The sequence below is a fragment of the Crocuta crocuta genome, unplaced genomic scaffold (assembly GCF_008692635.1).
Source record: "Crocuta crocuta isolate KB4526 unplaced genomic scaffold, BGI_CrCroc_1.0 scaffold229, whole genome shotgun sequence".
Taxonomy (NCBI): domain Eukaryota; kingdom Metazoa; phylum Chordata; class Mammalia; order Carnivora; family Hyaenidae; genus Crocuta; species Crocuta crocuta.
Window position 1 is genome coordinate 4,278,308 of NW_027536464.1, and position 13,510 is coordinate 4,291,817.

The window sequence follows — 13,510 nt, forward strand, 5'->3', positions numbered from 1 at the left end:
TAGAAGTTAGAAATGTATGTTCGGGAGTAGGACCATTTGAGGTCAAATCCCACCTCTCTCAGATCTTGTACTCTGGTTCTAAGTATTTTTTTTTCTTAAATGTTTTATTTATTTCTAGGAGAGAGAGAGAGAGACAGAGCGTGAGCAGGGGAGGGTCAGAGAGAGAGGGAGTCACAGACTGAAACAGGCTCCAGGCTCTGAGCTGGCAGTCAGCACAGAGCCCGACGCCGGGCCCTAACCCACGAACCGCGAGATCATGACCTAAGCGAAAGTCGGACGCTTAACCGACTAAGCCACCCAGGCGACCCTGGTTCTAAGTATTTAACCCTTCTGTGCTTCAGTTTCCCCATCTATGAAATAGGGATGATAGCAATGCCTATTCTGTCTGAGTTGTGAGGATTAAATATATATATATATATTTTTTTTTTTTTANCGATGTGGTGCTCGATCTCATGAACCTCAGATCATGACCTGAGCCGAAATCAAGAGTCGGATGTTTACCCGACTCAGCCACCTCGGCTCCCCCTGAATTGTGAGGATTAATAGTTAATAAGTGGTATCCTGCTTTTATTGTGATTATTCGTGGTTAGATCAAATAGTCAAGATATCTTGACTTACAGTGCCAGCAACTGAACTAGTAGCTTCCGGGCATACAAAGATCAGTGGAATATATTGTTTCTGCCCTAGGATGTCTAGTAGAGAAAATAAAGTACAAATTTACTGAGAGTTTGAGGGGCGCTTGGCTGGCACAGTTGGTAGAACACACAACTCTTGATCTTGGGGTCATGAATTCAAGCCCTATGTTGGGTGCAGAGCTTACTTTAAAAACAAACAAACCTCCTAGAAGTTTAAATAACTCAAGTGTCACAAAATGATATACAACCAGAACAGCAGAAGCATCATGAGGCAATCTGTGATGACTCGCTGAAGGCGGACTGTGAGGTGGGTGGGCTGGGGTGGGGGGTGGAGGTGTCGTGAGCTGTGGCAGTATCCTGGTGCACAGAGAAAGGCCCACAGAGGTATAGCATGAAAGGGTCTTAACAAATAAGTGCCAGTGGGCACTGTTCTCTCCAGAGTGGGTAAGGGGCCTCTCACAGAAGATGAGACCTTGACCCCCCTCTGTCCTCTGGGCTTTGGGGTTCTTGCAGGGCCCTGAAGAGGGGGTGCCGCTGTGTGGAGGTGGATATATGGGACGGACCTGGTGGGGAACCTGTCGTTTACCATGGACACACCCTGACCTCCCGCATCCCATTCAAAGATGTCGTGGTCACTGTGGCACAGTACGCCTTCCAGGTAGGAGCCCCGGGATGGGCACACCGGTGAGGGGAGATGACCTGAGGGAGGAGCAGCTGGCTCTGGATCTGGAGAGGAGAGAGGGATACAGGGGAGGTCATATCAAATGGCATATATGTCTAACTGTGAAACATCAGGCAAGTATTAAGGGATTATGAATAAGGGTTGGATATATCACCAGTAATTAGTAGGCATAGAGTTAATTGCTAGAGATTAGTAATCATTACTTTGAATAACTTTCACCTATTTGGGAGATGGGTGGATAAGGAAACAGAGAAAGTGGTGGGTGGGGCCAGGGTACAGTTGGGATCAGGAGATGAGAGTTTAACATGAGCACATAATCGAGGGAATGGCCTAGCTTTCCCACTCTGAGGCTAAAAACTCAAAGGGGCCAGAGGGACCTGGCTCAGACCTGGTACAGGTCTCAGATTTGGGATCCCAACAAGGACATTTTAAATTTTTCTTCTTCTTTTTTTTTTTTTGAGGGAAAGAGCATGCACAAGTTGGGGGGAGGCAGAGAGAGGGAGAGGGAGAGAATCCCAAGCAGTTCTGAACTGTCAACATGGAGCCTGACATGGGGCTTGAGCTCACGAACTGTGAGATCATGACCTGAGCTGAAATCAAGAGTCGGACACTTAACTGACTGAGCCACCCAGGCGTCCCCCCAACAGTGACTTTTAAACATGTGGGGGGGGCCCAGCCCCAGCAAGACCTCCTTGACACCTGGAATAGGGTCAGAGGAGCTTAGCCATCAGGGTGCTCAGCTGAGTGAGTCACCAGGGGGACCCTGGAGACGTAAGGAAGTTACAGGCTTTAGAACTCTGGCTCCAACGTCCCCTCCCCCATCAGACATCAGACTACCCGGTCATCCTGTCCCTGGAGAACCACTGCAGTTGGGAGCAGCAGCAGGTCATCGCGCAGCATCTGACCGAGATCCTGGGGGAGCAGTTGCTGAGCACAACCTTGGACGGGCTGCTGCCCACTCAGCTGCCCTCGCCTGAGGTAGGCACCCTGCTCCCCCAGCCTGGGCTCCGCTGTGGCCTCCACACCCACCCCATCTCCGCCCCTTCCTTTGTGCCCCTCCTGTGCCCTTCTTCTCACACTTGGATGGACTCTCTCACTCTTTAATATCTTGGAGCAACTTTTAAAAATTTTTTTAATTAAAAACTTTTTATTTGAGAGAGAGAGAATCCCAAGCAGGCTCCACGCTCAGCATGGAGCCCAGTGTGGGGCTCAATCCCATGACCCAATGTCCCAACAACTTTAATGTTTAAAAAATACGATGGAACACAGAATTGTTTATAGTTCTCTGAATTTTAAATCGATTATTTACTTATTTCTTTTTTTCAATGGAAATATCTTTTTTTCCTGATAGTTCATAATTATGGTAGACCATACAAACAACATACAGAAAGGGAAGTCCTCCACCCACATCTCAACCTCTCCGAAAGCAGCTGTTAATAGATTTTTAAAGTTTTGTTTTTGTTTTTGTTTTTGTTTTGAGAGAGAGAGAGAGAAAGTGGGGGAGAGGCAAAGAAAGAGGGAGAGAAAATCCCAAGCAGGGGTCAGTTACACTCCACACTAAGCCTGATCCAGGACTTGATCTCATGACCTCGAGATCATGACCTGAGCTGAAATCAAGAGCTAGAAAACTCAACCGGCTAAGCCATCCAGGTGCCCTGTCAATAGACTTTTTTTAATGCTTATATAAACATGCATGTGTATATATATTTACTTTTTAAAAGCATGCATAGGATCCTTTTCTATATCCCTTTTATATCTCATATATATATATACCATGGATGCCTTTTCATGTATAATTTTTCTCCTTTTAAGAGCTGTGTGGTATTCCACTTTCTGTTATACACCATAACTATTCAAACAGTAAAACGGTAATCATTCAGGTTGTTGCTAAGTTTTCACTTGTACATACAGCTTTGTCCATTTACTCTTTCTGTGAGATGGGTTTCTAGAAGTAAAATTGCGGTGTTGAAAAGTTTGCATGTTGATATTTTAGTAATTATTGCCAAGTTGCCCTCTGGGGGGAAAAAAAAACAAATTGCATTCCAACTAACAGTGTAAAAGAGTGACTACAAACAACTCCAGTAGTAAGATGATTCGTAGTGGCAAATGTGAAGAAAAAAAAAAGGAAAGAAAGAAAGAAAAATTCAAGTTTTTAAAAAAGAGAGGTCTATATTATATTTTCTTCTCTTGAATTAATTTATATTATTTACCCACTTTTATTGGGCTTATAATCTTTTTTATGTTTAATTTTAGATAGAGAGAGCTCACACAGGGTGGGGAGGGACACAGGGAGAGAGAGAGAGACAGAGAGAGAGAATCGTAAGCAGGCTCATGCTCAGCGTGGAGTCTGACTTGGGGCTCAGTCCCATGACCCTAGCCAAAATCAAGAGTCAGATGCTCAACTGACTGAGCTACTCAGGCACCCCAGGTTGCCCCAGNCAGAGGGAGACAGAGAGTGAACAGGGGAAAAGCAGAGAGAAAGGGAGTCACAGAATCTGAAGCAGGCTACAGGCTCTAAGCTGTCAGCACGGAGTCCAATGTGGGGCTTGAACACACGAACCGTGAGATCATGGCCTCAGCTGAAGTCAGACACTTAACCCACTGAGCCACCCAGGCACCCCTGGTTTGTGTTTGGTTTTTTTCTTTAGTTTTTTTAAATGTTTATTTATTTTTGAGACAGAGAGAGACAGAGCACAAGCTGAGGAGGGGCAGGGAGGGAGACACAGAATCTGAAACAGGTTCCAGGCTCTGAGCTGTCAGCACAGAACCCAATGTGGGGCTTGAACCCACAGATCACGAGATCATGACCTGAGCCGAAGTCGGATGCTTAATGGACTGAACCACCCAGGCACCGTTTATTATTTTTTTTAAGTGGACTCTACACCTGATACGGGGCTTGAACTCACAGCCCTGAGATCGAGAGTCCCATGCTGTACTGACAGAGCCAGTCAGGTGCCCCTATAACATGGTTTTAAATGTTACAGATATTGATAATATCTTTGGAAAATATCTGGTTTTGCAGTCTTTGTTTTTGTCCTACTGCATCTTCTGCCATAGTGGGGATTTTAAGCTTTATGTAGTCAAATCTGCTGGTTCTTTTTTTTTTTATTTATTATTATTTTTTACATATAGTTTGTTGTCTGCTGGTTCTTTTTATGTCTTCTGAGTTTTCTTCTCCTGTTTCCCTCCCTCCTGTTTCTAAATGCTATTCAAAGATGATTCAAAAAGATTCTCTGTTTTCTTCTAATACTCTTAGGTTCTTTACATTTAAATCTTTAATCTGGGAGGAGTTTTTATGTGTCAAATCGAGGTAAGGGGTCCCATGTATTGTTTTCCAAACGGATAGAGATGTTACCAGTTGGCTTAATGGCAGGGAATCCCTATCCTGTGTATCATGCAGCCTCCCTGTGGGGACTCCTGACCACCCACTTCCCATCTTTGAGGTGGTCCCGTCAGAGCAGTGGGCGCTGCATGGTCCCGAGGAGGGGCCCAGAGCAGACAGGTGAACAAGTCCCTTCATTTCTACCCCCAGGAGCTTCGGGGGAAGATCCTGGTGAAAGGGAAGAAGTTACAGACCCTTGAGGAGGACCTTGAGGAAGAGGAAGTGGAGATGCTAGAGTCTGAACTGGAGGGACAGCAGGAAGCTGAGCCGGAGCTGGAGGCTCAGTTTGAGTCTGAGCCCCAGGAGCTGAGCCCCCGCAGTAAGGACAAAAAGAAGGACAAGGTGGGCCAGGAGAGTGGTCTTTCCGCTCTAGCGTTAGGTCGGTCTGTACCACCAGCTGAGTTCACGTGTGGAGGCACTAGAGCCAGCCCAGGAGCAAAATGCCCCTTGCCCCCAGTAAAAGAGGTATAGGGGTGGCATTGCTATATGTGGTCATGTGGGGAGAACTAGATTGCAGTGGCTTTCCAACTGCTTTGGGCCATGACATCTTTTTTGAATGAAATGTTATAGGAGAGCTCCGTATGCCAAAGAGATAAATGTGGAGCTAGCCTAGTGGGAGCACCCATTTGACTCTCTCCTGGGTCACCACGCTGACTCCTGAGACAGCTTTTAAAATAGATTTTTAAAAAATATTTTTATTTATTTCTAGGAGAGAGAGAGACAGAGTGAGCAGAGGAGGGTCAGAGAGAGAGGGAGACACAGACTCCGAAATAGGCTCCAGGCTCTGAGCTGGCAGTCAGCACAGAGCCCGACACGGGGCTCAAACCCACGAACCGCGAGATCATGACCTAAGCGAAAGTCGGACGCTTAACCGACTAAGCCACCCAGGAGCCCCTAAAATAGATTTTTTTAAATGTTTACTTTCTGAAATAAAGAGCGAGTGAGCGAGCATGAGCACAAGTGGGGGAAGGGCAGAGAAAGACACAGAATCCAAAGCAGGCTTCAGGCTTTGAGCGCTCAGCACAGAGCCTGACATGGGGCTTGAACCCACAAACCATGAGATCATGACTTGAGCCGAAAGTCAGATGCTTAACTGAGTGAGTCATCCAGGCTCTCCTCCTCCTGAGACATCTTTGGTACTAATTCTCAGTCTTAAAGGCCAGTTTGAAAACCACTGGTGTGTGTGTGTGTGAGAGAGACAGAGAGAGAGAGAGAGACAGACAGACAGACAGAGAGACAAAGAGAGAGAGGAAAGGAGGGAGGGAAGGGGAGAGAGGGGACAGGAGCACTGTGCTACTGTATTGGGTAAGTAGGGCTTCTTGGAGGGACGCCTGTGGCCTCATCTAAACTGAGTTTAGAGAAAGCTTCTTGGAAAAGGTGAGTCTGAGAAGGGGCCGGAAACAGCCAAAAAGGAGGAACAGAAAGAGTCAGGGAAGGCGAAGGCTTCAGTCAGACTGTGCCAAAGTAGTCCATCTCCCTGTGGGGGAAGGGGTGCCATTGCTGGGTCCGCCAAGATCCTGGTTTGGAAGTCTGCTTTTGCTTCTCGTGCACTTCCTTGACTTCGCTGACTAACTGCTCACTTACCCTGTCGTCTCTGGGGCTGCGGTGTCTAACCTGCTACCATGTCCAGGGAAGGAAATGGGAATTCAGGAGAAAAATGTAAAGCTTTTACTCTGGGACCCTCCCCATCCTTCCCGGTGTGACTTCCATGCCTATTGGCATACCTTGGCATGGCTGTCTGGGTTCGTGTACACTTTGACAACATTTACTATTGTTTTAAAAGACGAGAGGTAGGGGGGAGGACACCCCTCTGCTTAAGATTAAGTTACAAACCGTTACCCAGAAAGTAACTGTAGAGCAGACCCTTTAAGCCCAGAAGCTGAAACTGATCCCATCAGTGTATGTAGACTGCCTTTATTCCCATTCCCACCCCCAGGTTGTGATGTGTCCGCTGTTTTGTACGCCTATCTGTTGTCAGATTATGGCTCAGGCTCCTATTTCCAAGCCTGAGTCCGTTCTCTTTCCCAAGCAGGTGAGGCAGGAGGGAGAATGCAATGGGGAGGCAGCGGGCAGAGGCAGAGGCCGGGTGGGGAAATTCAGTTCCTGGCCAGTGGCCCCTTCCCGCTCAGGTGGCCGAGGGTTTGATTTCATCTTTCTATTTTCTCCTTTCCCAGAAATCCAAACCTGTCTTGTGTCCAACCCTCTCTGCCCTGGTTGTCTACTTGAAGTCTGTCTCATTCCACAGCTTTGCTCACTCGAGGGAGCACTACCGCTTCTATGAGACATCGTCTTTCTCTGAAACCAAGGCCAAGAGCCTCATCAAGGAGGCTGGTCAGGACCAAAAGGGAGGGCCAGGGAGGGAACTGGGATGGATAAGGTCAGGCTGCTGGGCGGGCAGAGGAGTCCCAAGAAATAGGACGAAGCGGCTAAGGAGAGATGAGGGAGCAGGCGCCGGGCCTCACAGGAGTAGCAGTAGTGGGCTCACAGCGCTAGAGGGAGGGAGGCTGGGGAGACGGGTCAGGACCGAACAGAGAGGCATGGGGGAAGCCTTCTAGAGCTGGCCTCGGGGGTGCTAGAGACCACAGTGAAGTGCCTGGAGCCAGGAAAGTGGCGGAATCCGCTCCATTGCCATCTCCCTACTATATCCCTTTTGCAGGCAATGAGTTTGTGCAGCACAACGCCTGGCAGTTAAGCCGTGTGTATCCCAGTGGCCTGAGGACAGATTCGTCCAATTACAACCCCCAGGAGCTCTGGAATGTGGGCTGCCAGATGGGTGAGGGGGCGGCAGGGGCGAGGGGGAGGGAGTGGAAGAGCAACAGGTGCCCAGAGGGCCAGGGAATGCTTGACCAAGAAAGATGCCCTCGATGCGGGGTGTTCCCAGCAGGCCCTTTATACCCAATACATCGTAATCCCCCGGAAGAGGGCCTAGATGGTTCCTGAGATGGATCCTTCTCTGTTCTCCTGGGGCCCTCAGTGGCTATGAATGTGCAGACCGCGGGGCTGGAGATGGACATCTACGATGGGTTCTTCCGCCAGAACGGTGGCTGTGGCTACGTGCTGAAGCCCGACTTCCTGCGCGATGCCCAGAGTTCCTTCCACCCCGAGAGGCCTGTCAGCCCTTTCAAAGCCCAGACCCTCCTAATCCAGGTACCACGGAGAGGAAAAAGGGTCGGGAAGAGCCTAAGGTAGCTGGGACAGGAGCAGGGGGGAGAGATGGCTGGGCCCGGCAAGAGTGTGGTGGGTGAATTCCTCACAGGACAGCAGAGCCCGACTATGAATGGTGTGGAATTTGGAGCCACCGCCTTGGTTCAAACCCATTCACTGGTTGTGTAGCTCTGGGCAGGTTCCTTAACCTCAGGCTCCCCACCTGTAGAATGAGAGTGATGAGACTACCCACCTCACAGGGCTGTTGCGATTAACAAAGTGCCTACAACAATGCCTGGTGCAGACAGAGCAAGTGCTAGAAAGAGGTTGCTGACATGAACATACCTGCTTCCAAACCTTGTTAAATTTCTACTCGGATGCATTTTAAATTGCAGGTAGATTACTAGAAGAGAATGTATTATCCAAATCTAGAAGCTGTAGCGCAAGGTCCTGTGCATCCCCCCTCCCCCATTTCCCCCAGGGTGTAAGAGCGAGCTGGAGTGGGGCCGGGCTGAACAGGAACTAGTGAGGTTCCAGAGTCTCGTTTGCAGGTGATCAGTGGTCAGCAACTCCCCAAGGAGGACATGACTAAGGAGAGGTCCATTGTGGATCCACTGGTGAGAGTGGAGATCTTCGGCATCCGCCCAGACACAACCCGGCAAGAGACGAGCTACGTGGAGAACAACGGTGAGATGAGGCAGTGCTGGTGGGAGAGGGGGAGCACGACTGTTTTCCTCCCATGCTGCCCCCCCCCCCGTGAAGCACAGTCCCCATCACCATCCACCTCTCCCACCTCCACGGGAAGAAGCAGTGTAGAACAGGACAGAGAAGGGCCTGGACATCTTGGGTCCGAGTACTGGCCCCTTACACAGAAGCTCCAGCAGCCAGGGCAGATTGCTTACCCACTCCGGGCCGCCACCCCTCCCCTCTGTCCCCTCACGCGGATCGCTCTAAAAAGCACGGCGGCCCAGGATGGGCCTAAAGAAAACAGCCAACGATCTGTCCCTTCACTCCCTCCCTCCTTCACCCCCTCTTCAGGTTTTAATCCATACTGGGGACAGACCCTATGCTTCCGGGTCCTGGTGCCTGAACTGGCCCTGCTGCGTTTTGTGGTACAGGATTACAACTGGAAGACTCGAAACGACTTTATCGGGCAGTACACACTACCCTGGACCTGCATGCAACAAGGTGGGCCGGTGCCTCAAACCCTGGCCAACACCCCAGCTCCGGCTGCCCTCCTAATGCGGTCCTCCTGCCCCTTTCCAGGCTACCGCCACATCCATCTGCTCTCCAAGGATGGCACCAGCCTGCATCCGGCCTCCATCTTCGTGCATATCTGCACCCAGGAAGGGCTGGAGGAGGATGAATCCTAAGGCGGGCACTTCTTGGGAAGGGTGGGTGCGCTGGCTTGAGACGGTAAGAAAAACCGGGAAGGACGCTCCAGAAAGCAAACAGAGGTGGCGAAAACAAAGTTTTGGGCTGTGCATTCCTAAGCACAAAATTACCTCACCCTTCCTAACAAGCAAATTCAGGACCTGATTTTTCACTTGCTTTCTCTTCCCTTTCTTCGTTTTTCCATCTGTGGTCTCTTTTCTGCCCCTTCCTGTGCATACTCCCTGCTGGCCTTCCTTCCTTCCTCTTGCCACAGCCTCAATCCCACACCCAGATCTAGAATGAATCTCTTTCATCAACCCTGGCTCAAAGGCTGGCTGCCACCAGAAACCCGGAGAGGGGCTAGGAGCAGAGAAACGCGAAGAGGCATTACCCATCCCTGCCCCCAACTTCCTCAAAGCTCAGAGCCAAGGAAAGGACAGACCAATCCTCAAGGTCCCCCAGGCAAAGGTTGGGGAAGGAGACCTGATCCCAAGACTACACAGGCTCTCAAGAGAAGACTGCACGGCCGCATCCCCCCTGGACTGCTCTTCCCTAGCCCCAGTTGTACAAATAGAGCTTTTCTCCCCACTTGTGCTCGGGTACGGTCTGTCATTGTCAGGCAAGGGAAGGTATGAAGGTTGGGAGACATCTGGATACACAGGTGTTGTTAGGGAAAGGGTAGAAAAATTGGAAATTTCCAGGGCCCCCCTGCATGTGCTGCGTAACATAGACAGGTCCATTAGTGTCGCTTCTAAGGGCAAGAGGAGGAGACAAAGGGTTATGTGATCCCAACCCTGCTGAGAGTTTACCTGGAATTGTCCTGGTTTACGTCTCTTGTCCCAGCATAATTATAAAATGTACCCTCCATTTTCCCGGTGTGTCCCAGTGTAGACGATTAATCGTCCGGTTGCTGAGGTCTGGATCAGAGAGTCACGCCAGCCCCCACTCCCCCAAACCATCTGCCTTTCACACTACCCTGTGCTTTAACTCTAGTGTGGCTGTGAAGCCAGGCTGAGGGTGGGTGCTGAATTAGAGCTGCTTCCAGGAGCAGGCTTCGGGGGGGAAGGGGGGGGTGCGGTCCTCCCTCTATAGGTTGACCAAGGGCTTGGCAAGAAGGAGCAGGGCAGGGGCCAGGACAGGCTCAAGGACAGAGACAAAGGACCTGGCCCATTTCAGAATCACGCAGTGAAAACATTAGGAGACAAAGGAGAGGCAGAGGTCTGCGAGGGAACAGGGCAGATTGAGAGGAGAGCCCGGGAAGGCCAAGTCAGGGACGCGGACGAGTCTGTAAGCTAGTGATCACTCTGTTCAACATGCTTTAGAGAGCAGTAGGCACAACAGCACATGCAGTTAGAAACAGCAGATCTGGGGGCGCTGCCAGAAAACAGGACTTGATGGCAAGAAGAAAGGGGAAGACAGAATGGGTAGAACGAACGTCTTAGAGCCAGGGAGCTGGGCAGAGGGATGGTGAAGAAAGCAGGAGCTCACGGGTTAATAACAGCGTGCCTCAACAGGAAAACAACTTGTGGTCCAGGTTGCTCTTTTATATGTATGGCCATCAACTTCAAAGTACTGTAGCCTGGGTCCCAGGAGGCCTCCAGCCCCCCTGGGGTGCCTTGAAGCTAGCCCTTCCCCAGGCTGAGCTCCAGGCTCACGCTGCCTCCAGTCTGCACATCATGGACCACACCCTACAGGGGGGCGGGGGGAGGGGAAGGCTCTCAGCCCTCAGGTCCGGTCGGAGGAGCAGCAGGAGCAGGGGGGCCCGGGTCCTCCAACTGCACGTCGTGCAGGTGCACGGTGGGGGTGGTGGGGTCTTTGCCCACTCCTTGGTTCGGGTCGGCCTGGTCGGGGTGGTGCCTGCGCACATGCTTAACCACCTGGAACTTCTGCTTGGCCTTGTAGCTGCAGAGGCGGCAGAAGAAGGGGTGGCGGTCGGTGTGGGTGAGGGCGTGATGGCGCAGGCCGGCAGCCCAGCGGAAAGCACGGTGGCACACATTGCACACATAGGGTTTGGCCTCGCTATGCTTGCGGAGGTGGGTGCGCAGCAGGAAGCGGGTCTTGAAGGCCTTGCCGCACTGCTCGCACATGAAGGCCCGGGCCTCCCGGTGCCGTGTCTCCTGGTGTACACGCAGCGCATCGGCCCGGTTGGTACAGTAGTCACACTCGGGACACTGGTATGGCTTCAGTCCTGGAGGACAGAACAAGGACAAGGAACAAATTACTACCGAAGGGAGTCGAACAACGTTTAGGGCGCAGTAAGAGTCGCCATGATCCTGAGACACAAAAAACACCAGCAGCATGGTGACTAATGACTCCATCTTTGGAATGTTCCAGTCTTCTCTGACATTTCTATGCCCTCCCAACACAGCCCCTTGTATACGATGAGTGCTCAAGGGATGCTGATAACTGACTCCCAAGTAGCCACCTGACAGCAATGAATAGTCACTCAAATACAACAGGGTTTCCAAATGGGAGAGTCTAACCCCCTTTTGATTGTGGGGTCCTCATGGAATTTGGGAATCCATTTAAATTCAACTCCTTGCTCAACCCAAACAGTAAAAGAAAATGTTCAAGAAAAAAGAGCTAGAAGCAAAAGAAGTGTCGTTCACAGATGCAGAGTACCTTGATGTGCATCTGGTTACTTCCTTTACATTGGTGGGGGGGGAATCCTACACAGTAATCACAAGCACGGCATCAGCAACTCTTTCCTGGGAAGCTATAGTTCATGGCCTCCATACCCAGGAGAGAAAAATGAAGTTAAAACAAGTGAACCCTTTACGTTCTCTTCGTTACTCATAACAGTTCCTTCGTGTCTGCAGGAACCGAGGAGACCTCCCTCAGCCACACATTCGAGTTCTCCAGGGGAGAGGTGGGTGACCCAGGGCCCGGATCCCTGGGGAAGCATTAAGAAGTGCACACTGCCAGGCTCTCAGGTTCACCTCTCTTCTGACTGTGATAGGTCTTCAGTGGGCGGGGAAGCTATTCTGGCCATTCAATCTACCTCCTACCCCCGATGTGAAAAGTGACATGCACCCTGAATCTGAGTAAGGACACCCCCCACCCTCAGGAGGCTGGGCGTGCCAGGGAATGGGGGGATCCCTGTGGGCCTGCTGAAACCGCACAGACTCACCTGTGTGCTTGGTCATGTGGTACTTGAGCTGGTTGACCCACTTGCACTTGTAGCCACAGTCAGGGCACAGATACTTGCGTTCTTCCTTGTGGATCCGCATGTGGTACTGGAGGAGGGAAGAGCAGAGTGTGCCCAGAACATGTGCACCCCTGACCCTCAAGGGTTGCGCTCCCATCCTAGCCACACTTCTGTTACCAAGCGGGCTCCCCAGTCTGGCCACGTGGACACCAACCTACCCCACTGGGCCTACCTCTACGTCTGCCCTATCTCAGCTCTACTACTTGTTGCCTGCGCCTTTGGGCGCTTAACCCCTACCTTGCAGTGTAATACTCTGAAATAAACTCCAGAAGAAATAGCAAAAGCAACTCGATCTTGTGTTTTGGAAGGATTAAAATCAGTGTCCAACATACAGTAAATGCTCAATAAACATTAGCCATTATTATGCAGGTTGCCGCCAAACTGTGACCTACCTTCATCACATACCAAGTACATATGATGGAATTTTATCTTTGTAACAAGCCTATGAAGTATTCTATCTCTTTTACTGGTAAGGAATCTGAAGCTTGGAGAAGTTAAGGGGCTCAACAAAGGTCCCAGCGCTAATAACCGGCAGCTGGGATTAGATGAGTCCCCACGGCCCCGGACCTTACCTTGAGCCGAGAAGGGTCAGCACAGGCATAGGGACAGAGGTGGCAGCGGTAAGGCTTTTCCCCAGTGTGGATGCGGCTGTGCCACGTGATCTTCTGCCGGTTCTTGGTGCTGTAAGCGCAGTCGGTGCACTTGTAGAGCCGGGTACCGCCGTGCCCTTTCACGTGGTGGTCCAGCACCAGCTGATGGCGGCATGTAAAGTCACAAAAGGGGCAGCACAGAGGGGGCTGGCTGGCACCCGCCGTGCCCTCTGAGGCCGCCGCCGCCTCATGCTGCTCCAAGTAGTGCTTCACCAGGCCCGCCCGCTCCCGGGCTGCGAAGTCACAGAGCTGACAGCGGTGGCTGAAATGCTGCTGTCTCCGGTGCTCGTCCAGCGCCGGCCGGCTGGGGAAGGCCTCCTGGCAGGCCCCGCACTCCAGCCGCGGGTGCTGTTTCCGGGTGTGCCCTCGCAAGCTGGCGGGGCTGGGGCACAGCAGCCCACAGCGGGAGCAGTGCAGGGGGCCGTCGGTGGCCTC

At 51.3% G+C, this 13,510-nt stretch overlaps 2 protein-coding genes across 4 annotated transcripts in view; one reads left to right on the plus strand and one right to left on the minus strand.

The window, feature by feature from the left end:
• PLCD4 (phospholipase C delta 4) overlaps nucleotides 1–9,809 on the plus strand; it is a 25,038-nt gene extending 15,229 nt beyond the window's left edge. Inside the window, exons 4-13 of one of the 3 annotated variants that reach the window (XM_077748609.1) lie at nucleotides 1,149–1,293; nucleotides 2,143–2,295; nucleotides 4,850–5,041; nucleotides 6,636–6,731; nucleotides 6,874–7,030; nucleotides 7,356–7,472; nucleotides 7,674–7,846; nucleotides 8,395–8,530; nucleotides 8,882–9,031; nucleotides 9,110–9,809. In XM_077748609.1, coding sequence (XP_077604735.1) covers nucleotides 1,149–1,293; nucleotides 2,143–2,295; nucleotides 4,850–5,041; nucleotides 6,636–6,731; nucleotides 6,874–7,030; nucleotides 7,356–7,472; nucleotides 7,674–7,846; nucleotides 8,395–8,530; nucleotides 8,882–9,031; nucleotides 9,110–9,216 — 1,426 coding nt within the window. In that variant the 3' untranslated portion in view covers nucleotides 9,217–9,809. Of the gene's footprint in view, nucleotides 1–1,148; nucleotides 1,294–2,142; nucleotides 2,296–4,849; nucleotides 5,042–6,635; nucleotides 6,732–6,873; nucleotides 7,031–7,355; nucleotides 7,473–7,673; nucleotides 7,847–8,394; nucleotides 8,531–8,881 lie in introns of all 3 variants that reach the window. The other 2 variants (XM_077748610.1, XM_077748608.1) reach the window with 2 other exon arrangements.
• Nucleotides 9,810–10,505: 696 nt separating this feature from the next.
• Nucleotides 10,506–13,510, minus strand: part of ZNF142 (zinc finger protein 142) — a 16,229-nt gene continuing 13,224 nt past the window's right edge. Inside the window, 3 exon segments of the mRNA XM_077748612.1 lie at nucleotides 10,506–11,405; nucleotides 12,348–12,453; nucleotides 12,998–13,507. Coding sequence (XP_077604738.1) covers nucleotides 10,936–11,405; nucleotides 12,348–12,453; nucleotides 12,998–13,507 — 1,086 coding nt within the window. The 3' untranslated portion in view covers nucleotides 10,506–10,935.